Source organism: Myxine glutinosa, chromosome 2 (genome assembly GCF_964187855.1).
Source record: "Myxine glutinosa chromosome 2, kmMyxGlut1.1, whole genome shotgun sequence".
NCBI classification, from domain to species: Eukaryota; Metazoa; Chordata; class Myxini; order Myxiniformes; family Myxinidae; genus Myxine; species Myxine glutinosa.
In genome coordinates this window covers 168834421-168859954 of record NC_136262.1, presented here as the reverse complement: position 1 = coordinate 168859954, position 25534 = coordinate 168834421, and the positions used below count along the sequence as shown (strand labels likewise).

Sequence of the window (25534 nt, the reverse complement as noted above, 5' to 3'; positions counted from 1 at the left end):
TGCTTGTCTAATGACTCGAATGAAGGGCTCTCCGCGCAAAATGGCAAAAACCCTGCTTGTCTAATGACTCGAATGAATGTGATGAAGAGCTCTCCAGGAAACTCTGCTTGTCTAATGAGGGATTGTGGTTGTGGATTGCAGTTGTTGTAAGAATCAGAGATACAACATTGTCTCAAGTAGAGTTTAATCGTGATCGATCTCAGACAGCATCTAGAGAGAATCAGCAATCATAGTATCAGTGTCACTACAGGTACATTCAGGTGTGTACAGATGATATCTAATGAAGCGAGCATGCAGCACGCAATGCAGAATCCTTACCATTCTATGGAAGCCTGGAGGTGCTATAGAGTTGCATGGCACAGAACTACCTTCTGCGCTGAAAGGCAGTCTCTTTTATAGGAGCCGCGGAGGAGTCGCGTAGCGGCAATGAGTAGAATAACATCAGGGTCGTAACTTAGGTGACAATTTCACCACATTCTCCCCACGTTTAAAACTTTACTAGCAGGCCATTCAACAGTAGACAGATATTGATAAACAGCAGATGGATATATAGAAATGCAAAGAATCGAAATACATCTGAAAGGATGTTACTGCCAGTCGAAATGCCCGGGGCATCATCATTCCCAATTACGGGGTTTTTTTTTTTGTATACTGTATCGAGGCTCGTGAAAGAGCTAACATTTATTTCACAAACAAATCAACCAGACAAACAAAATATATAAAAAGAGGGAGTGGAAGACAAGATGGGGAGAGAAGGGGAAGCACACAAACACAACATTTGAGAGCAGGGAGAAGTGTGGGAGGGAGAGGTCTTGGGGGGAGGAGGCGTGGGAAATGGGAGAGGTATAAAACACAAGGAGACAAAGGACTTCCAGGACAGAAGTTGGTATTTCAAAAAAGTGTAGGATTTGGGGTGAAATTAGCGGGGGTAGAGAACATCAAGGTTTTGGATGGGGGAAGATAAGAGATGGTGGTGAACAGCTGTTTTAAAGACCTGGAGGGTGGAGTGGGATTGAAGAGAGTGAGGGAGTTTGTTCCAGAGGTGGGAGAAAAGAGGAATGAAGGAGTGAAGGTGAGCAGAAAGTCTTGATTTTGGCAGTTTAACCATAAGAGGGTTGCAGGCAGATCTTGTGCGACCTGTAGGAATATTTGGGGGACAGAGCCCAGAGAGAGCTGGGGGGGGGGGCAAGGCCAGAGAGGAGTCGGTAGAAGACGGAAAGACCACCAACCTGCCTGCGGTGAGTAAGTGAAAGGCCCTCTGAGATAGCGTCATCGCGGGAGATTCCAATGATTCTGAACGCTTTGGTTTCAACAGCGTGAAGACGAGCTAAGTGTGAGGCAGGAGCACCAGACCAGAGGGGAGAGCAGTATTCCATAGAGCTGCGGATGAAAGCCTTGGAAGTGGTGAGGAGCTCAGGTGTGCCAAGGAAGGACTTCGCACGACGGAGGATGCCCAGTCGGCGACTGGCTTTGGAGGCCAGATTTGAAATGTGGTTTTCCCAGGAAAGATCATGGCAGATAGTGAGACCCAAAAGCTTGAGTGACAGAACTTCTTGGAGAGGATTATTCAGAAAGTGGATGGGAGGGTTGTCCAGTCGGTCTTTTCGGAGAGACATCGTAAGAGTGTGAGATTTGTCAGGATTGGAAGACATGTTCCACTTGTTTGCCCAGTCTGTGATTTTGTCCAGGTCTGCAGAGAGTGAGGAGGCTGCAGACTGCCGATCTGAGGGATGAGGAATGGAGCGACAGAGAGTAGAGCCGTCAGCAAAGAGATAGAGAGGATTTTCAAGAGAGTCAGAGACATCATTGATGAAGACCAGAAAAAGCACAGGGCCCAGAACACTGCCTTGGGGAACTCCAGCCTGAACAGGAAGAGGAGATGAGAGAAACCCATTCAGGGCCACACGTTGACTACAACTAGAGAGGATGTCCACCAGCCATGCGTGGAGATTTCCATGGGTTACTGCAATTCAACCGCACACTCATAGTTTGGTTAGCAATCAGTTTCTAGATATATATGTAGAGAAAGGAAATCCCAAACAAGAAGATATCGAACAAAGCAAGCAGTGCACACCCCGTGCATCCCGAGAGAAGACGGAGAGCCCTTTGGCGGAACCTACGGACTGGACCCATCGAATTCTCCGCTAGACTTGAGATGAAACGTCGCAGTAGTCTTACAGTGGGGTAGCCGGGCACAGTAGCTAGGTCGGATGATTTGTACCACGGCGAAGAACGAATCGTCATTGGACGCACGGCTCATTTACAGGAAACAGATCCACCTCCACGTCGGCCTTTACCTGTACTAAGCCTACAGCGGATCATTCGTGCTAACCAATCACTGGCAGCGATGCACAATCGCAACCGAACAAGCAGGAGCCGCATGCAGTGAAGCGTCCAAGGGTCCATGTTGGCATGGAACAATAGCGAGAGCAGGGGTACACATCGAGGGGGAGAGAGAGCAACGATATGAGCCATTCGGAGCCAATAGCTAATGCCTGACGTGCGGCCGCAGCCCCTCGTGACCAGGCCTCGCTCTGCACATACGACGAACGTCCTTGCACACGTTAAAGTCAAACGTCAAAGATATCGTACTCGCGTAAAATGGCGATTCATGAAAATCGTGGAGAATGTCGCCTGCGGTGAGGCCCGCTCAGTCGGCCCACATTGTCACATCCGCAGCGAATGCCCCTCACCAGATCCACCCCTCACCAGATCCCTACACCAGCCGATAAGCCAAGGCCCCACGAGGCCTCCGTTCGTCTCAAACACGCCCGACGGCCATGACGCGTCCCGCCCAGCAGCACAGCGCTCTGTGGGTCGGTAATTACCTCGGACGGAACAAGCACGGCATGCGATGTCTCGTGACCTAACCTAAATTGTCCTCCGGAACCTAAATTAGCGTTAAGGTTATGGCGGCGGAATGGAGGACGAACTGGATCGGCCCAGTTATACTGATCGAATGAGCTCAGACCTAGCTGGATCGCTCCATGCACCGATGGCAAAGTGACGCACTGACGCCGTGGACTCGCACGTGATGTCCTGGATGGGTTCCCCCTATTGACAAAACCGAGAGGATGTTCTCATCCACCCCTCCTCCGAGATTGCAGCTGCGCCCTGAGTACCGAAGTAGAGCGACCTTCGCTGTCTAGGTCAGAGGGAAAGTTATGCAGGCAAGAACTGGACGAGGCGTCTCGCAGTCTCGATCCCGGCGCGAATGAGCTGTAAACAATCCAAGAGCTCTGTTCAAGGGCGAACAGTCGGGCCGTGCCACCGTGTCTAGCACGGGGGGCGAACAGTCGGGCCGTGCCACCGTGTCTAGCACGGGAGGCGAGGGAGTCGGGCACCGCGCGCAGTGTTATCGTCTCTCAGGTCACCGTGTACCCCGAATGCACTATAGTCCTACCGGATAATGGAATGAGTCCTCGTTGATGCTAGTCTGCTCGGGCACGCATGCCTCTAGGAAGCGCCGCAAGTAACATTATAACACACACGTATTGAGCTACAGCGGCCAGTTTGAGTATGTCCGCAACCATGGAGGTACCAAGGTAGATGGAAACTCAGATAAACGAATCTCCGATCTTGAGAAGATTTGAAAAGCATGCAATTATATTAATGCGGGCAACGCGTGATTTGATAGGTGACGTCATCGGTCGCACTCGAGTTACATCAATGCCGCCTGAGGGCAAACGCGTGATTTGATAGGTGACGTCATCGGTCGCACTCGAGAAGCATGCAACGCATCATCAACGCATGCAATTACGTTAATGCCGCCTTTGGGTAAACGCGTGATTTGAGAAGGCCATCGTCCTGGCCGTAAGACCCGCGATCCAGGACTGGACCGATGGTGCCAGGCACTGCGTATTGGGTCCTCAATGTCGATTGGATCGAGCGCGTGCAGGCGGGGTTGACGGTGAATTCCCCATCATCGGATTCCCCGGGCTGAGTTCCAGCTTAGCGGAATCCCCGCAGTAGCCCCGCACAGAGCAAAATGACGCACCGAAACTATAGACTCGCGTCCATTTGGCAGCAGCACACGAGCGTGCTCGGGATTGGGGTACCGAATACGAACCTTGTCGACGAGCAGGTCGTATTTACTCGGGCAGACCGTGCGTTTGAGGAAAGCCCAAAATATATCGAAAGCGGCCTGTCGAACCAGCGCTGGGCATGCCAGGTCGAGTGGGCGAGCATGCTGGGCAGCGATAAATTGCACATCCTGAAATAGCGTCTCGTTCGATAGCTATTGGCCATGTTTGTCAGGAGTTAGATGCGGGGATAGCGTCATTAGATGATAGTTAGATGTTATGGATATATGTTATGGATATATGATATATGATAGATGTTATGGATGGATAGTTAGATGCGGGGGTATTCGGCAGAAACATGACGGATAAATCATCGAACTTCATCTCTGGCCACCCATGTCGATGGAGGAAATTCGTGTCGAAGGTGAGCAAGACCGTTAGGCGATCATCCGTATACATCATGCTATGGTGTAACAACAACTAGCTTGATACGACATTCCCCTGTAGCGCCCGTGTGCCTGGGAGTCTATGAAGATCCCGCACAATGTCCTCAGAATTGGCCTTCCATGCAGTGGTGGGTCTGCTAGGGATGCCAATCGAGCCTCAAGCGTTGAGGCGATTCAGGCCAGCGGCGATCGCCGGCCTCGCAGAGTAGTCGTGCATAGGCGGGATTCCGACGATCAGCAATCCGTAGTCGCGCATAGGCGGGATTCTGACGAGCAGCAATCGGGATCGCCGGCCTCACAGAGTAGTCACACATAGACGGAATTCTGACGAGCAGCAATCGGGATCGCCGGCCTCGCAGAGTAGTGCCCGCTATGGGTGCAGCACGCGATTCGCGCATAGAAGGGGGTTCCATCCAGCGATGATCGGGTACGCCGGCGGAGTGAGGTGCGATAGACATGGGAGTCATGAGCACGCGCGTAGAAAATCACATCTCGTGCCCGGCACGCAAATCCAGGAGGACTCCGATTCTCGATTAAGCAGCCGCTAGCGTTTCCCGTAACCGAGGCAGTCACAGCCAGTCTTGTACCTTCGGTTCCGAGCACGCCCGTCGACCCGACGGGGTTTCAGCTGCAAGACGTTTCCCAGTAGCATCGTTCTCCAGGCGTCTTGCTGGAGTTCGTCGCACCTCAGCTGAATCTCAGCTGTTTCCAAAACGAAGTAGTCAACAAATAGTAGGAAAAGGAGCAGATCAAGATGAAGCACTTGATTCTGATGAAACATCTTCTACTCCACTCTTTAGTGCTTTAAGTGCTCAAGAGAGTGAGGTGGGTGATGACAACACCATCTATATAATAATACCGTAAGGACTCGACTTTGTTATCCCTTTTACGCCGCACCCAGTGACCCGATGCCCACGGCACTAATGCATTTTCCATCTACGAACCGCGCTCTTTGTTTATCACGTACAGCCATACTCGAAAAATCTGAATTCGCCGACTTTGGGACCCAAAAGCATCCGATTATCGGCCGATACGACGCCATCTTACGACACCATCGTATTGGCGTCTGCTGGGCGAAGGCGATGTGAGCCGTCCGCTGATTCGACAGTCGAGTGGTGTGATGGGTGGTGTGAACCAAATGGTCTTTTTATTCCCTTGAACATTTTAAATTAGGATATATAAGGAAACGTCTTTATCGTCATTTTAATAAAGTTAAATGGAGTGACGCGATACTCGGGGTGCGTTGCATAAATCCTCGTAACTCAGAGAGGTGTAGCAGGTGGCGAGACGTAAGGAAGCTTAAAGATAACGAGCTGAAAACAGACGAACGATATCCCTTCCGTGGATGTTCCACGGGTTTCATGTCTTTATCGTCATTTTAATAAAGTTAAATGGAGTGACGTTGCGATCAGTGAGTTGTATACGAAGAGATAAAAGAATGGCATTGACTTCGAGACGGTACGTGATAGTTGGCTGCGGCTGGCTGATGCCACGTTTTTTTTTTCTAAGTGCCATGGATGCTGATGGACATAATAAAGGTATCGGCTGATCTCTCATCGTAATATTACCCGATGGAAATGAACTGTTTCTTTGTTTGTCATTTCCTGTGCAATAATGTCAAATTGATAAGTCAGACATCCTTTTCTATTGACAGCTGCTCTCCTTTTCGATGGCATCGTCTATTGATATGCATGTTCTTCTTTCATATAATTTTACACATTCACAATCGGTATTTCAACTCTTGCAGACATTGGAAAGGAAGTTGACTCACAGGCCAACTCTCTGGCTCAATCACAGGCCGACGCACAGGCGATGTAATTGTGAGTAGCATTTTTGCACAAGTGAAAATTGATCTTTCTTCCTAACTCTTACTCGGACAAGCAAATCCCCTATGCCATCCATAATGGTACACTCTATCCATACACCACATCCTCCCTTCCGTGGATGTTCCACGGGTTTCGGCTAGTCACCATGGTTTCTCAAGAAAATGTTATTAAGTTCCTTGATGAAACGTTGAGGAAAAGACATGTAAAAATCAAAGACTACTTTCCGAATCTGGATGATTTTACTTTGACTGCAAAGAACATGACTCGTGAACCCTATCAGGTTAACATGTCAGAACCTCAATTCCGGAGGCTAAGAAAATGTGTAACTCGAGCGGGTAAGGAACTTCATGAATAGTTAACAGAATGGAGATAAAAGTAGCATCCTTAAACGTCAACGGTGGTCGCAGTTGTGTACGTCGTCTCCAGGTGTTTCAAATTTTTCAGAATGAAAAAAATGATGTGCTGATGTTACAAGAGACGCATGCAAATCAGTCTTCTGAGGTTGAGTGGCGTAAAATCTTTAAAGGTTGTCACTTTTTCTCCAGTGCTTTCGTTGATGCCAAGGCTGGTGTGGCAGTCGTGTTACATCCCAGACTCCAGCCGTTGGAGATCAGATGTAGGGAAATTTGCAAGGGCCATTTACTATCTGTGGAGTTTGTCAGTGGTAATCAAAAGATTTGCACGACTAATGTATACTGCCCTAGTGCTAACTCTGCAAGAAGTGCTTTTCTTCACAAGTTAGCGGGTTTTTTAAGCACTATTGACCTGTCCATGTTGGTTTGTCTGGGGGGAGACTACAACTGTACCCTCAACCCACAACTTGATAGAAATACTCCTGAGCCTCATCCACCGAGTGCAAGGCCTTTGGCACAGCTCATTAAAAAATTTCAACTTGTGGATTTGTGGCAGGTACAGAACCCTAACATCCGGCAGTACACGTGGGTTTGTGCCGCAAGAAATCTTTTGACAATGGCTCGTTTGGATAGAATTTATGTTAACCATGATAAGGTAAATCTTGTCAAGAATTCTTATATAAGGCCATCTGGTTTTTCTGATCATCACATGGTCGTTGTTGTATGTGGCTTACCTCATCACGTTTGTAGAAGTGCATATTGGACTTTCAATGTCAAACTTTTACAATGTGAGCACTTCAAAGAAGCATTCAGAATGGTATGGAAGGAATGTGAAATGCAAAAGTTTTCCTACCTAAATTTTAGGCAATGGTGGGATTACACAAAATCCCAAATTAAGTGTTTTTGCCAGCAATACTGCCGTTATAATACATGTAACACACTTGGTGTGATATCTGCCTTAAAAAACGATATACTTTATTGTGAGCAGAAATCTGGAATGTCCAACGAAAATGTCCAGCAGTTGTCAGAGAAAAGAACACTACTGGCTGAAATGGTGAAAGAGCGTGCATCTGGTGCTTTCGTCCGACTGCGAATGCACAATATCCAACTTGAAAAACCAAACAAACACATTTTTCAATTTGGAAAAGACAGCCAAGATCCCTCAACAAATTCACGCTTTACGCTCTTCTGCCGGTGCGCTTCTGTCTTCTCAAAGTGACATCAAGAATGAATTACGAAACTTTTATTCAAAGCTGTTTGCCTTGAGAACGGTGAGCCAGGAAAACAGAAACAGGATGTTTGAACTGCTCCCATCTGTCTGAAGACCAGCAACAACAACTGGACCCTGGCATCTCACTCGGAGAACTTACTGCTACTCTATCACCCCTGTCAAGTGTGAGTCATCGTTGGAGAAATCAAGCTCCTCCATTACACGCCTTTCCGCCATTTCGGCCTCGAAGAAGAAGAGGCTGTCCGCTTGGTGCATCTTGTTTTGCCATTGGGATTTCCATATCGACCTCATCATGTTGATGGCCGTTGGTTTACCTATCGGCTCAATTCCCAAATCGACCTCTCACCTCGTAACTCCTCATCCAGCCGTGCCAATACTTGCCTGGTTGGCGTATCGACTCACAGTTGGCGTATCGTGAGTTCATTGCTTCGAGAGCATTGGGGAATGATGGTACCATCATAGGTATTGTTAATTTGATGCAAGTGACCTTTTCATTGTAGTTTCTTTAATAGTGTTATTATTGTGTATGTGAGAGTTCTTCATGCAATGACTTGTTTTGTTCTACAATTACATTGGTGTGGTTTTACCAAGGTTTATTAGAAAACGCAAAATAATAAATCTTTCTGCCGTGTTCCCACTCCAGACTCTGAGGTGCACCGTAACCTTTTGGGGATGGGTTTGGGGAGGTAATACATAACAGTAGAGAATGTCCCTTGAAGAAAAATGCCCTTTCTTTAGTGCAACAAGTGTGTGCTTGTTCAACCGGAAAAAAATGCTTCCTTCTTGATTTAGGAAGGAACAAAACGTGTTGTAAAATAAATGTTTAAGGTGTAATTTTGTTTTTGCATGAAAGGAGCACTGTTTAAAAGACTGTTATTTTTTTTACCTCGGCCACCAAAGGTGGATGGAGGTTATGTTTTCACCCCTGTTTGTTTGTCTGTCTGCCTGTGAACAAGATATCTCAAAATGTTGTGGACGGATTTAGGCGAAACTTGGTGGACGAGATGGTTAGATGACAACAACAAGCCGATTCAATTTTGGTGACGATCAGAATCCGGATCAGGCCCATCAGTGGGATACAAAACAAACTGTACAGGCTGGCGGATGTATGTGCTCTGCCCGTGCTGTTCTCGTTCACAATGTACTCCCTGCAAGAAAGCAGGTATCAGCATCTTTCATCAGTAAAGCCACACCTCAGACAATAAAAGTGTTGAGAGGACAAAAAGTGTTAAGAGCACAAAAAGTGTCGAGAGGACAAAAAGTGTTGAGAGGTGCTATATAAAGACCAGGTTAGACCTCACTATTTGTGTAAACCTTTGAGTCCACAGTTTCTACAGTTTGGAGACTGTTTTTGCCAGCCAGAAAAAGATGGATAAGTCTTTGTTCTTGTTCTTTTTCATCCTCGCTTGCTGTTTTGACATCAACCATGCCTTGAAAGTTTGTTCATTTAGTGGGCTGAATCGCAAAAGAAATACAACGAGCTGTCCTGACGCTGTAACGACCCTGCTCGATGTAAGTAAAAACCTATCTGATGATAAGGGCTTTGGATGGAGGTTTTAAAAGTGGAGATGATGAAAGGGACGAGGAAAGCAATTGTTGTGTCTTCGTTGCAAAAATAAAGACAGTTCCATTAAAACTGTCTTTATTTGTGGACGGATTTGGATTTGTCACGTGGTCAAGTTCTATCATTATTCGCACATTTTAGTCAAATTAGTGACATTATAAGGTTGTACATTTATCTTAATGGTTTCGAATGTAAAATAATTTGAAGGAGTGTCTCTTCATGCGATTTTAACGAGTGTAACATCACGATTTACTAAATGTGTGTCACCTCAAGAGGGTGCTCTGATCCCTCTGAAGGAGGAAAGACAACTTCTGAAGAGTTGCTCCATGACTGTACAGACAGTAAGAGAAACTTTCAATGTGGTAAAACACCTTATAACAGGTCAATATGGTCAATGATTGCTTTGAAGAGGATAACATCGTTTCATTTGTTAATGTTTAATACTATACAAGGGGCTACCCGGCGCTACCCGATGCAGGGAGGGGTGGGGTACCCAGCTGGTGAGCTTTTCCCGACGTTGGTTTCAGAACGTGTCGGACATTGCAAAGCTTTGGTTTTATTGGACTCATGGTTGTTACCTTTTCCTGAGAGACAGAGACAGCAAAACGGACGTCGAGGACAATGCGTGGTAGCGTAAAGCCAGATTCTGAAGTACATACACCCAAAACTTGTGGTCTCTTGGTGGTACGGATCGACTGTGAAAGAGTAACGTACAAACGCACAAACAAACTCGCAAAAAACAGGAAAACAAATATTTATGTCCTATAATTGTTTTGCTTTTTGTAACCATACAAAATGAATTCTTGCATTTTTGGAATCCACACTCAAACCGTAGACTTGGGAATTTTTATGCACAATCTTCACAAATGTGGAAATGAATCATACACCTGTAGTATAGAAAATGCATTCAGTAGTTGTTGATTGTGAAACTTTACTTTATCCATTGTTTTGAATGAATTCCGGTTAATTGAGTCTAAACATGGACCTGCATCAATCCTTGTGCTTACTTTGTCTTTTCAACTGCAGCTCATCATCAGTATATTCTTGTTTGTTCTCTTCAGATGGTTTCACGCTGTGACATCAGCGTCTTTTCTCCAAGGTTTTATCCAGAGGATAAAAAAATAGATAAACTACAAATGTTTGTCGACAACCTAAACAGGTTTGGCAACTTCACCAATAACTGATTTTACAAAATCGATGTTTTTGCTGACCCTGTCTATATGAGCTATATGAGCATGAACAAGAACTTGTGTGAACTTTGCACGTGTCGATGAACAAGAGGGAAAGGGGAATTAATATAATTCACAGAATGAACCACTTATTATTATTATTAATTTTTTTTCTGCATATGAGATCAAGGCTCGTGTAAGAGCCAACATTAATCACAAAAAAACACAATAAAGGGACCGGGAGACAAGATGGGGAGAGAGAGAGGGAAGCACACAAGTACAACAGCAGAGAACAGGGACATCAGGAGATCTGTGGGAGGGAGAGGGCTTGGGGGAGGGGCACGGGAAAGGGGGAAGGGGCACGGGAAAGGCGGGGGAGTGTGGGGAGAGGGGGGGAGAATAAAACAAATGGACACTGCTTGGACTTCCAGGAAAGAGGTTGGTATTTTAGAAAAGTGGATCTGCGGTGAATTAACGGGGGAAGAAAAGATCAAGGTTTGGGATGGGGGAAGATAAGAGATGGTGGTGAACAGCTGTTTTAAAGACCTGGAGGGACGAGTGGGAGTGAAGAAAGTGAGGGAGTTTGTTCCAGAGGCGGAAGAAAAGAAGAATGAAAGAGTGAAGGTGAGCAGAGAGTCTTGATGGTGGCAGTTTCATGAGAAGAGGGTTGCTGGCAGATGTTGTGCGACCTCAAGGAATATTTAATTTGGCAGACAGAGCACAGACAGAGCTGGGGGAGCTCGTCCAGAAAGGAGTCGACAGCAGACAGAGAGACCACCAACCTGCCTGCGGTGAGCGAGTCAAAGGCCCCTGAGAGTCAGCTTCATCGCCGGAGATTCCAATGATTATGAAAGCTTTGGTTTCTGCAGCATGTTTTGAGACAGATCTGGAGACTAAATATCTTGTTATGTTTCATCATGTTAAACTAATGGATAATTCAGTTTAAATTTATTAATCTATTTTATTTACTTACTCCATTATCTCATGGGCTGGCAGGATGGCCCAGACCCAGAGCGACACACACTCACCTCGAATATGTCTCGTCTCGGTTTGAATCTCAGCACAGCTATAAACTGTCATCTCGGTGTTTCACATGCAGTGTGTGTGTGTGCAATGCCTTGGGTGGACGTTGAACAGGACATCTCATCTGCCGGCATTAGTTTTTGGACATTAAATATCCCACAGTGTCAGCGAAGGGTTGACGAGCGATCTCCAGCACTTTGGTCAAATTACAAATATCTCTCCTGACTTCTTATGTCGGAGTAGCCACCTGTCCAGGATTGTAACTCGAGCCATATAAACTGCTTCGGCAGTACCGACGCTTGGTGTAGAGCATGCTTCATGATCGGATCTTTATTTCATCACATTTTACAATTACTTTGCAGATTGCCTGTTTTTCATTGCATATCTTTATGTGATTAGTACCTTTTTGATTACATTTACCTTTACCTGGTCCTTTGAAAGGAGTATTCATAAAAGTGCCTGGAATCTTTGAAAGAACATTTACAAGGCATTGAAATCAAACTTACAAAGACTCAGGTTTTACTGTTAGTTATTAATTGAAGCATCTCCCACAGAAAATACAGTGGAAAGACCTTCGCTTACGTCGAGAGTGACATCTTCACGGTGAAATCCCAGAAGTTTTGGCATGTGATCATCTATCGGTACGTCATCTCATCATGCTGATGAGGATCATTAAATACAACGATGTGACATTAATTGTATTCACTGCTATACACATCGAGAGGTGACGTTTGTTGTACCAAGATTATTTGAGAATGAGACATGAATAGTGGATCAAAAAACCTTATTTAGTGGCTTTCTACACATTATATCTGCAAAAACTAGGATTTTTGACTTACAACTCCATTCCCACCATCTCAATTCAATTGAAAGAAACATTTATTTTCATAGTTGCCAATATAACGACAGTCAAACAAAAATATATGGAAGCAATACATCCGGAACTTGATGAACTCAGAAGGATACAATCAAGACAACATAAAGAGAAGTTTCAGGGTAGGAAGAATGCTGCCCTGCAAGTTATTTTGGAGTACAATTATTTCTGTTTCATAAACATTCGATCTCGAGTTGCGTGCACAACTTGTTTGCGATCGTATTCATTTTAGGTGTGGTGAGTTTTACCGCGTAGGTCCTGCCAGGAAATTTGTGGGTCCACCCGAGGCAGTCATTACGGTAGGCTGGTGCAGCCCTCGGAATGCTTCACCCATAAGTAGAAAACCGATGGATATGGAGTTTGAGTTTGAGAAGCAAATATGGAGGCATCATCAGAAGCCAAGGCTTGTGTTGATAGGCTTATGTACTGACAATATAAATAACAAACGATAAATTGGATTTAATCTACCGAATGGTGAAAAATGAAGGAAAAAACATTCAAGAATATTGTAAATAACAATAACAAGAATAAACAGATAAAAAGAATGAAATAGCAATAAGGCTGATTTTAAAAAAAATCCTGTTTATCATCGCCACCCGCCCCGTAAAAGTCGTCCGCCTCTAAAAAAATCTTTCTTTTTTTTCCTGCTCACGAAGTCAGTAAAATCCGTTCCCTGTAACTGCTGATAGATAGATGTATAAATGCGAACCAGACATCCTTTTGATGTGGTTAATGTCCTCTTCCATGTCTGCCAAACTGCTCAATATGCATGTACCGGTACCATGAAGTGATATTTCGTGGCGAGGAATTCTAGTCAAACATCCTTGAGTGCTATGGCAAAAGCTGCTGATAGATACATGTATGGCAACCGGACATTATTCTTAAAAGCCGAAGTTTTGGTCTACCATTGTTATATGTATCAGCAAATATGAAAAGTAAACAGAACTCAATGTGACATAGGTTTCTTTATTTTCTTTATTTGAATCATATCAGTGCGTACATACGAAGGTTTACTAGTTCAGAAATCATAACATGATTCATCATGTATGTCCGATCAAGTATATTTAAGAAAAAAACATATTGTGCGTTAAATTAATCCATTAAAATTTCACTCTGAAAAAAAAACAAACCCTCACTCCCTACCCACGTTTTTGAAAAAAAGTGATGATAAACAGGAAAAAATTTTTAACCAGCCTAAGGCAGAGATTTACAAGAGTGAACAACAAATGAACATGTGGAAAGGAAACTTTCAACAACACGAGATCAAATTTTGTTTATATGAAGACTTAAACCGGCACACAGACGACTTTGCCTTCACTGCTCCATCAGTTCTATTCCCAAGACGTCACCGAAAATAACGTCGTGTATCAATAGAGTATGATGTGCGAGAAAAAGGGAGAAATAAGTCATCTTGTGATCTCGTGAAATGAGTGTGGATATCATGAGCTGCTGTAAAATATCATGGAAAGTCTTGTGGAGAAGTTTGTTGATATGCTTGAACATAAATATCGCTGTATGTAATTTATTAAATGTCAAAAAGTGTCAATGTGTTAAGTTTGGTAAAAAAAGAAAAAAAGAAGGTGCAGTGTGGTCACGTGGATGAGAGAGGGTGCAGATCCTTGCAGCACTCTTTTAAATAACTGAGAGTGAGTGTAGCTGACTGAAACTAGAGCGCGCCCAGGCAAGGTTACAATGGTTCAGGTAAGGGAGGATGAAGGCATTAAAGAGGGAGAACATTCGTGTCTTTCCACGATCGTGTCTTACCGACATGCTTCCTGACTCAATTCTCATCACATCCTTTCCTTTTTTCACTGCACGCACTTACCAAAGATGTACAATTTAATGAATTGTCGATTTGTGATGAAGAGAAAGGATAAAGCTGCAAAATAGGAAGAAAATATAGAATGAAACTCTAACGTATGCAGAGCACATACCTCTGCCAGGCTAAAAACTTTACGTTCTGTGACCCACCGGATCTGGATTCGGACCAGAACCAAAATCAAATTGTTTGTTCTTGTCACCAAACCAACTCGTACACCATGTTTTGCCACAATCAGACCACAACTCTTTGAGATATCCTGTTTTATATCGTTTTTGACCCCATCTCTCAATGGTGAAGAATAACTTTAAAAAAATTTTTTTAACTCTCGCATCCGGATAAGGATTTTAACCAAAATCTAATCACTTGGGCTGTCACATCCCAAACCTGTCCACCAAATTTCGTCCAAATCCATCCACAACGTTTTAAGATATCCTGTTCACAGACAGACATACAGACAAAAAGACAGACAGACAGGTGTGAAAACAAAACCTATATCCACCTTCAGTGGGGGAAGTATCAAATTTAAATCTCAATTGGAATGTGTACATTTTTGATGCACAATATGGCTTTGATTTTAATTTTTGTTTCCTGTTACAACCATCATCTTACACAAATTTATAAAATACCAATCATTTTAAAATACTAAAGCAGACCCCAATAAGTATGGTGAGAGCATCTGGTGTGAGTATGGGAGGTCAGCGGTGTGATTCTGCACTTCAGCGAGTCATAGCAATGATTTTATAAATGGTGAGTACGACTTCCTTGCTTAATGCTCAACATTTGAAGAATACATCAATGATAAGCACCATATATTGGCATCCATGGGAAGGAGGAAATCTCAATGTTATCCGGGTGTGAAGAGAAAGAAACACAAAGATGGCGTCGCAAGTAAACACAATGCTGCTGGGAAGTTCGTCATGTGCCCCAAGCTCAGTGGCTGTGTTTGTTTGAAGTCAAGTCTGGTGTTATCACATGCATTACTGCAAGGTAGGTCATGAGACTATGATAAAATACATCAGCAATGTTAATTGGGAGGAAGAACTCAAATATGTGCACTGAGGACGCCAAGAACCTGGTCAAAGACAGAAGCAGCCAGACATTAGAGAGACGTTTACCCAAGTCCCAGCATAAAGGAAACAATCATCTTGGCTGGATGCCCTAATCTGCGAAGGATACGATTGGAGGAAAACACAAAGTTTGGAACAACCACCAAACTATCAAGTCAGCACGAAACTGGGAAAGCTGTAAACAAGCAAGAACAAAACTATGGCAGAAATGAGGTCTTCATGAAAATTATTTGAGAGGGATTGCAGCAGATTTCAGCATGTGTGCTGTTGTCTCGCCCCGCCTCCTTTATCTTATTTTCTTCCACCTTTTCCTTCCATCTCCAGCCGATACTCGCCTTCCAATTCTAGTTTCCACCATACTCATTCAACCCTTTCTCCTTCAACGTGTGGCCCTGAATGGATTTCTCTCATCTCCCCCTTTCTGTTCAGGTGGGAGTTCCCCAAGGCAGTGTTCTGGGCCCTGTGCTTTTTCTGGTCTTCATCAATGATCTCTCCGACTCTCTGGAAAATCCTCTCGATCTGTTTGCTGATGACTCCACTCTCTGCCGCTCCATACCTCATCCCTCAGATCGGCAGTCTGCAGCCTCCTAACTCTCTGCTGACCTGGACAAAATCACAGACTGCGCAAACAAGTGGAACATGTCTTTCAATCCTGACAAATCTCACACAATCTCACTATGTCTCTACGAAAAGACCGACTGGACAACCCTCCCATATACTTTCTCAACAATCCTCGACAAGAAGTTCTGCCACTCAAGCTTTTGGGTCTCAATATCTGCCATGACCTTTCCTGGGAAAACCACATTTCCAAGCTGGCCTCCAAAGCCAGTCGCCGATTGGGCATCCTCCATCGTGCGGAGTCCTTCCTCGGCACACCTGAGCTCCTCACCACATACAAGGCTTTCATCCGCATCTCAATGGAATACTGTTCTCCCCTATGGGCTGGTGATCCTGCCTCACACCTAGCTCGGCTTCACGCTGTTGAAACCAAAGCTTTCAGAATCATTGGAATCTCCCGCAATGAAGCTAACTCCAAGGGCCTCTCACTCACTCACCGCAGGCTGGTCGGTGGTCTTTCTGTCTTCTACCGACTCCTCTCCGGCCTATCTCCCACAGCTCTGTCTGTGCTCTGTCCCCCAAATATTCCTACATGTAGCGCAAGATCTGCCAGCAACCCTCTTTTGGTGAAACTGCCAAAATCAAGACCCTCTGCTCACCTTCACTCTTCTTTTCTCCCACCTCTGGAACAAACTCCCCCACTCTCTTCATTCACCCCAGATCCACTTTTTTGAAATACCGACTTCTTTCCTGGAAGTCCACTCAGTGTCCATGTGTCTTATACCCCTCTCACACCCTCCCCCACTTCCCATGCCTCCTCCCCTCAAGCCCTCTCCCTCCTACAGATCTCCCGATGTCCCTGTTCTCTACTGTTGTACTTGTGTGCTTCCTTCTCTCTCCCCATCTTGTCTCCCGCTCCCTTCTATTTTATGTTTTATGTGTCCGTTTTTTTTTTTTTGTGATGAGTGTTAGCTGTTACACTTGCCTCGATCTCGTAGACAAAAAAGAAAAAGAAATAAAGAGGGTAATTGAAATATGTGGACAAAAGAACATTTGACCTTCTTTACAAGTCGCCATGGTAACACCCAAGTTGGAATATTGTTTACCAGTCTGGAATCCCCTCCTAAATAAAGATGAGGAAACACTGGAAAAGATGCAAAGTATCATGAAAAAAACTTATCAATGAAGTGAAGGATTGCATACATCAAAATGATGAAAAACCCAAAATTATCCCAATTTTAAAGAAGAGGAAGAAGAGAGCCGATAGGTTGGTTGCAAGTCTTCAGACTAATAAACCAATTTGATAACATCCCTGAGGACATTTTCTTCAGCAGAACACCAGACAAATGCACATGAGTAAAATGGTTCACGAGATTCAAGGGGGAATTTTCGGAAGGAGATGAAGAAAAACATTCAGTCAAAGAACATTTATGAAGTGGAACAACACCATGAGATAAATGGCCAAGAGTGAAACAATCTACATTGAACCAATTTAAGTATAATCTAGTTAGTGCTGGAAGTATGACCCAGGGAAGTACGGCCCAACAGTTTCCATGTGACCACAACGAAAAATTCAACGGACATGAAGAACAGTGAGATGACTGAAAATCATGGAACAAGTGGTTGCTTAGTGTGTGTGTGTGTGTGTGTGTGTGTGTGTGTGTGTGTGTGTGTGTGTGTGTGTGTGTGTGTGTGTGTGTGTGTGTGTGTGTGTGTGTGTGTGTGTGTGTGTGTGTGTGATTTGTTGTGCAACTTCTCCAGGATTCTGCGACCAAGTAGAAAAAATAATCCTTTGAAATTGCGCGCTTTTGTCAGGAACAAAGAACTTTCATGTCTGAAAGAAGTATTCATTTCCTGAGAGGGATCAGTCCCTGAAAGGGGTCTTTGCTTTTGCAATCCTGGTGTCATGGGGTCAGCCCAAACATTAAATAAGCTGAAAACCCTTCATGTAAGAAATGTGAGCAGGACGTTTGTATTGCATCAGGTACATGAGTCAATCTAAGTTTAATGACTCGTTTTCTATGTTTGCAGGTTAGCCTGGTGTTGGCTTAGCGGTTAGGGTGTCGGCTTGGGATCCTCGGATCCTGGGTTTGCATCGCGATCGATCGCTGAATTAACACCAGCGGGGTTGACTCAGCCTGTCATCCTTCCGAGGTCGGCAAATTGAGTACCAGTTCACTGGTAATTCCCTGTGTGTCGCAAGAGGCGACTCACAGGGTTGGTGGTGGGAAGGGCATCCGGCCATAAAACATTGCTTCAAAAAGGGTACCAAGGTGCCCGAAAAAGGTCAACCCCTGCTCTGCGGGGAACAATGGCCTCTCATGGTGTTTTTATGTTTGCAGGTCAGACTTGGGAGAGGTCAAATACATTGCTTCAACAAGAAGTCAGCGAATGAAAGATTATGAAATCTTTGATACAAGGAGATTCTTCATCAGGTTTCAGGCCCAGAACACCGGTCAGTATGAAAAACTTTCGCTCTACTTTACATAATGCTCTGTTATTGGTACAAAACAATATTTGCTACTCTGAACAAATATAATTTTGAAATTAAGGAGCGCTTCAGGTTGTCAAAATATATTTTCATAGCTGACGATACTCAGACGTAGCTTTGAATATAAAGCGCTGAAATATCACACATGTCTTATTGCCGGAGGGTTTTGGTTCTTTGTGTGCTGAGTGCATCAAGAGCCCCCAATAAATGGTGACCAATGAGAGCCTCTTGTCTGGTTAGGCAGGAATATTTGGAATTTGGTCAGAGTGATGGTGATTGCTTCCTAAATAATCACCCAGTGACTGTGGGATCATTCACATATTCCAGCAATAGTTCTGAGATGTGTTTGATCAGATGGTTTTGACTATTATTTTGTGGAGAAAGGATTCCTTTTGTATTCTATTGATGTTTTGTACTTGGAGTATAAAATGGCCGAACAATATCGCTGAGACATACGCACACTCACCTCCAAGCTATCTCGCCTGGGTTCGAAGCTGACCAAGCTATAAACTGTCATCCTGGGGTTTCATAGACAGGGTGATTCATCAATGTGTGTTCCGTCCTTCAGATGGATGTTAAACTGGGCCTCTCATCTGCCAGCATTATTTACCTGAACAAGTTCCAAATTCCTGCACATCTAATTGGGCATGCTGCATCAGAATGGTGACCCATCCAAGATTGTAACATTCCAAATGAAACTGCTTCGGGAGCCTTACGCACCCCACGGCAGGAAAAGGGTTTTTTTTTTAATTCCATGGAAAGGTATTTAAATGTGTATGTAGAAGCATGATAAAATGTCGTAATTTTCGAAAAGCCGAATGATAAATTGAAATATGCCATCCTGAGACAAGGTTCCAGAGGTGGAAGCATACATTTTGAGGAATTAAATATTGACCAATATTTTTCATAAAAAGCATCTCTATCAGAGTTCACGAAGATCTGAATACTACAAAAGTCGAGAGCACTTGTGTCCTCATGGATGTCGCCAATATTCCCCTTTCCCTCAGCCCGGATTTTGTGTCCAAAAATATGGATTAAATTAAATATAAAGTAATTATTTTCCATTACAACCCAAGGATATTAGGGGAGGAGAACGTTTTGTTGAATGCATGTATCAACTTTGAACTCTCCTTTGCATCTCATGTCAGGATGAATTGATGAACAAAACTAGACGACACTTGGTGGAGCGCAAACCTCTGCCAGGCTGAACAGTTTACGTTTTGTATCCCACTGATGGGCCAGATCCGGATTCGGACCGGAGCCAAAATCGAATTGGCTTGTTCTTGTCGCCTTCCCAACTCATCCCCGTAGTTTTGTCATAATGCATCCACAACTTCATGAAATATCATGCTATATATCGGTTCTTTCCCCCGATCTCTCAATGGTTAAGTGATCGGATCCAGATGTGGATCCGGAACTTCACCAAAATCGAATCGAAAGACAATTTTGTCTGAATCCGTCCACAACTTTATGAGATATCCCATTCACAAATAGACAAAAGCAAACAGACAGGGATGAAAACGTAACCTCTATCCACCTTCTGTGGTGGAGGTGATAAGGTTATGCCTGACAGACATCATCATTCTGTTTGGTGGAGACATTCGCCAGTGTGTCAGAAAATAAATAAACATTCTTGTTTTTGGTTTATCTTGCACCATCAGAGTTCTAAAAAGATGACACAACAATCATTCTTCCAATCAGGGAGTTCTGCATTTACTTCAGGTTTAGGCAGTCTAGATGAGTAATGGGAATTACCTGAACTCTTTTTTTGTATACATCGTCGAGGTTCGTGGAAGAGCGAGTACTAATATGGTCAGGCAACAACAGGCCAAAAGAAACAGTGGAGAGAAGGGGAATACCAACAGCAGGGCTGAAGGCTAAGATAGAGGCAGGAAAGACTTTGTATGATGGAGGATGTCCATTCGGTGGCTGGCTTTGGAGACCAACTTTGAAAGGTAATTTTCCGAGAAAGATCATGCCTCAAAGTGAGACCCAGGAGTTTGAATGACTGCACTTCCTCAAGAGGTGTTGTAGATAGGAGGGTTTGCCACATGCCACATGGTCCTTTCAGAGAGATCGTGAGAGAGATTTCTCAGCATTGATAGACATGTTCCATGTGTTTGACAATCTTGTGATTATTTTCAAGGTCTGAAGAGAGCACGTCTGGCTATCTGTCTGAAGGATGGAGGATGTCATGGCAGAGGGAGGAGTCATCAGCAAATAGCTGAAGAGGACTTTTCAGAGAGTCAGCGAGATCATTTCTGAATATCAGGAATATGACTGGGCCAAAAACACTGCCTTGGTGCACTCTAGTCTTGACAGAAAGAGGAGATGAATGGATGCACATTGACTACGAGAGCAGAAGTAGTCAGGAAGACATATGTGGTGTTGGCCTTGGATTCCATGGGCAGAAAGTTTGGAGAGCAAGGTGGGATGCCAGACTGTGTCGAAAGCACAATATTTATCCAAAGAGATGGCAAAGATCTCATGTCTGACATTGAGGACCTTTTTTTTTTTTTTTTTGTTTGTACACAAGATCGAGGCTCCTGAAAGAGCTAACATTAATCACACAAAAAGTCAACCAACACATAAAACACAAAATAAGGGGAGCGGAACACAATATGGGGAGAGAGGGGAAAGGACACAAACACAACATTTGAGACCAAGGACATCGAGAGAAATGTGGGAGGGTGAGCGCTTGTGGGGAGGTGGGAGATGTATAAAACATATCAACACTGCAAAGACTTCCAGGAAAGAACTTGGAATTTCAAAAAAAAGTGTATCTGGGGTGAATTAGCGGGGGTAGAAAAGATCAAGGTTTTGGATGGGGGAAGATAAGAGATGGTGGTGAACAGCTGTTTTAAAGACCTGGAGGGAGGAGTGGGATTGAAGGGAGTGGGGGAGTTTTTTCCAGAGGTGGGAGAAAAGGGGAATGAAAGAGTGAAGGTGAGCAGAGAGCCTAGATTTTGGCAGTTTAACCAAAAGTGTTGCTGGCAGATCTTGTGCGACCTGTAGGAATATTAGGGGGACAGAGCACAGAGAGAGCTGGGGGAGCAAGGCCGGAGAGGAGTCGGTAAAAGACAGAAAGACCACAAACCTGCCTCCGGTGAGTGAGTGAAAGGCCCTTGGAGTTAGCTTCATCGCAGGAGATCCCAATTATTCTGAAAGCTTTGGAAATATATTGTTTCTATTAGAGATACACCTGGTGGTACCTTTTGTGCATGTCTGTTACTGAATTGAGTTTCTCAATTAGAAACTACAATAAATTTTGGTTTTCTCAGGTATCAGTGATTGCATTCTTGTCCCTGTTTTGACAACTACAAACGTGAAAAAAGAAGTTGATGAACTTTTTGATATGTTTGATGCAGTTGAAGAGCATTGGCCCAACAAGGTAAGAACAATATATAACTCGTTTTTATCACTTGGGCAGCTGTCCTCTTGCAAATTGAATAGCCATTCTACATACTCTCGGACTCTTGAAATATTTTTATCACAACTATAAATTCAAGAGGTCATAATCAAATATTGTTCCTTTAATCTTTGACAAAACTTTGAGACGTGCTCCATAAAGTTTAATACCCATGTTGTAAAGACTCGGCTTGAATACGTACGTGTGTTTGGATGCATTCCTTGTTTTAAGGATCCAACAATCAAACGCCATTATTGCTGTCATGAAAGGAGTTTCTTGGATTCAAATAAATTTTCACAACTACGATCAGACATCCCTCAATCCTTAAACTGGAAAGAAGGATGGAAATTAAATATATAATTCTGGTGATGGAGGATTCAAAGAGATAATGTGACCTTTTTCTATTTCTTCTATATACAGAATGTCATGTTTCTTGGAGACTTTTCCACCATCGCAAAATATCTGGATACACAGGAGCCAAGAATAAACAATTATGGCAAATTCCAATGGCTTATTGATGGCGAAATGGACACAATGGTGAAACCGGATATCAACTACGCAAATGACCGGTTTGTTTGCTATTCCTCAATTGCATTGGGACATTATATAGTATGAGCACCGACAATACTTTATGATGATACTATTTGGGAATATTCAGTTTCAACATTCACAAAAATGGCAAAATTGCAGTTCTCCCGTCCACACTCTTTTCTGAATCTTTAAACATGACCTACCCCTACTCCCTTTCCTTTGTATCCCTTGGTCTCAACCTATTTCCTTTTGGTTCCTTTTCCTGCAACAATGACATACCTTCAGCTGTTATACGCAGGCCTGGTGTTGGCTCTACGGGTCAGGTGGCTGGCTGAAGATCTTAGGGTCTTGAGTTCAAACCCCTGTCATGCTATTCAATAACACCAGGTGGGTTGACTCAGCCTGTCATCCTTCTGAGGTTGGCAAAATGAGTATCACTTATTGGAAACAAGGGAAACTGTATTCCATCACAATCCCACAACAAAAGCAAAATGTCAAAATATGGTCGTCCATAAGAGCATTGTGGTGTTGTATTGTGGTGTCATTCCTTCCTTGTTTGGTTGTTTTGTGCGATGTCATCCCTCTAGGTTTTTCCTTTTTTTTAATGTAAAAATAACGATCAGCTGTCGTGTTTTCATTGAATGAGCAGTCAATGTATACCAAATGGTGCCCATGACCCATGTGACCAGTTATTTCCGGGACACACCATGTCGCTATTCCTGGTATATCGCAAGCCTCCTTTTGACTCCCGTCCCCATCATCCTCTTTGCCCTCCTCTGTGTGTAAGGGTTTATTGCCCCCACATTTCCCCTTCATTTCTGAGACATAATACTCACGTGTTATCCAACTTACAGATTTGTTGCTTTTGGAACGCAAGTACAAAATGCTGTTGTACCTGGATCAGCAAAACCTTTCAACTTTTTGATCAATTACTCTCTCAGTCAAGAGGAGGTATGATGCAGTGTATACCTGCCACCGGTGGGAGATTCAAAACATACCGATTATTCATCGTGAAGTTTGATATTGACGGTTCATAGTTTTGTACTTGGTTATACCTGGCGTTCCATACAATCCGCAGAGGTACACCAATCGGGTTTTATATGGCCTCAAAGGATGAAAATGTTGTATTTTTACTTGATTTAGAATTATCAGGTTTACAACTAATACAGTTGTGTGTGTTCCATGGACACAACTATTTTTTTGGTTATCCCAGTTAATGGAAATCTCTGTTTTAAGATTACACTTTTTCCCCATTGTAACTGAGGGTTCAATGAACCTGGACCAAAATTTCAGGCGGAGATAAATGTCCATCGTAAACACATAAGATGATCAATGTTTGTTTGTAATGTGAAATACTCAGAGAAGAGTGTAAAATTCTCAACAATAGATGTTATCTCACAAGTCAACAGGTTGCTTTGGAAAAGATGAGGTTTGAAATGTTTATGATGACATGTTGACAGTAACCTTGCTAATGCATTCCTCTTGCTCACACTCCCACAGGGCCTGTGTATCATGGACCATTACCCTATCGAATTGGACCTGGAGCCACCACCCCACGGCATTCAATAGAAATTGGCGGCGGGTATGCAAATAAAATTGGCGGTTAGCATCAAACAAATGTGTGATCATTCAGCATTTCTGCTAATGTTGTCTCTGTGCGAATGCTATGCTTAACATAATTATATGAATGATTTATTGAATAATTGGGAGATGGTATTCTGTTGGGTTCATCAGTGAAATAATGGGGCAGTCTTTTGACAAATTCTTCATATTATGCACGTCAATTAACCTTTTATCATTCTTCTTCTGATTTGCTTGCTCATCCTATACTCTTTGTGTAATGCTCTTGCATGAATGTCTTGTTTCTGCAAATAAAACTGATTAAACAGATGAATATTGTGTTTGAATTTGCTCATCTGCTGTCGATTTAAATATGGCTTCATTTAATCTCTCCTCGTAAATGTGTGAAGGCGATGAACTCGAAGAAGAAATCATTTGTGGACACATGCCATGCTATTGTCATTCTTCCAGAATAATTTACAGAATCTGCACCATTTTAGGTGTTTGCAAGCAGTCATGGGTCACATGATATCCTGCAAAATTGAGCAGATGTGCACGAAGAAGAGCTGCAATTGGGAACACCATTTACAGACACATAGTTCAGCAGAACAATGAAAATGATTTCCCAAGAGAAATGATGGATAAAGCTCACACAGCTGAGTTATCAGTCCCTTGAAGGACATGTTCCATGAAAAAACAGAACTAAATTGGTCGCCATTTATTTTATGATGGTGCAATGTTTGAAAACCTCATGCAGTTTTTTGGTGAATGTTCATTAAAACTTGAAGAATTTCAACACAGTGAAGGTTTTTGTCCAATTTTCCAAAAACGAGTCAAAAGTGGTTCTTTGTAAATGAGGTAGGGAAAGTATCACAACATCACAATTACCCCAGATTCAGTGACGTAATGGTTTAATAGTCCATTGTGAATCTGGGAGGTCGGTGGTTCAAACCCCGGCCGAGTCACACCAAATACTTTAAAATGGTATGTGCCACTTCCTTGATTGATGATCAGAATTTCTAAAGATGAAGTATGATGGCAGTGCCATTTCCAACAACCATAAGATGGCAGTTCGTAAGTAAGTGCGCAAGTGCAGGTTTGGAAGATGGCCTCCTCTTGCATCGAAGTTCATTGTCAAAATGAACCAAAATGAACCAAAAATCATTGGTCAAATCCATTTCTGGTGTTTGTTCCCCCTCCATCCCCTCCCTTACCTCAAATGGCCACACAGTTGACATCGCACGTGACAAAGCCGAATGCCTCAACTCTGTGTTTGCCTCAAAATCTTTAGTCCCAAACCCATCTCTCTCTGTTCCCACCTTTCCCAGTACAACCCAACTGCTCCTGGACTCTATGTCCTTCTCTCCTGACGAGGTGGAGGAGTTTTTGTCTAACCTCGACTCTGATTCTGCAACTGGACCAGACGGCATCAGCCCACGGGCCCTAAAATCCTGCTCTGGCGCTCTATCTCACCCTCTCTCTGTTCTTTTCACCCTCTCTTTTGCTCAAGGTCATCTGCCAGCATCCTGGAAATCAGCAAACATTACCGCTTTACACAAAAAGGTGCAAAAACAGATCCTTGCAACTA

At 43.6% G+C, this 25534-nt stretch overlaps 1 protein-coding gene across 1 annotated transcript; it reads left to right on the top strand.

The window, feature by feature from the left end:
- The first annotated feature begins 9017 nt into the window (after nucleotides 1-9017).
- On the top strand, nucleotides 9018-23955 carry LOC137415923 (deoxyribonuclease gamma-like). The gene is made up of 9 exons (XM_078772669.1): nucleotides 9018-9040; nucleotides 9207-9390; nucleotides 10504-10601; nucleotides 12189-12275; nucleotides 18298-18410; nucleotides 21728-21837; nucleotides 22276-22424; nucleotides 23241-23337; nucleotides 23887-23955. Exons 1-9 carry the CDS (start codon nucleotides 9018-9020, stop codon nucleotides 23953-23955), a joined length of 930 nt encoding a protein of 309 aa, XP_078628795.1.
- Nucleotides 23956-25534: the final 1579 nt, after the last annotated feature.

Bases quoted from the DNA above. Each gene is read 5' to 3' on its own strand.
- LOC137415923 (XM_078772669.1), top strand. From the start codon at position 9,018: ATGTACTCCCTGCAAGAAAGCAG. The intron at 12,276-18,297 runs GTACGTCATCTC...TTATGTTTGCAG, and splicing joins TGGCATGTGATCATCTATCG to GTCAGACTTGGGAGAGGTCA. The intron at 21,838-22,275 runs GTAAGAACAATA...TTCTATATACAG, and splicing joins AAGAGCATTGGCCCAACAAG to AATGTCATGTTTCTTGGAGA.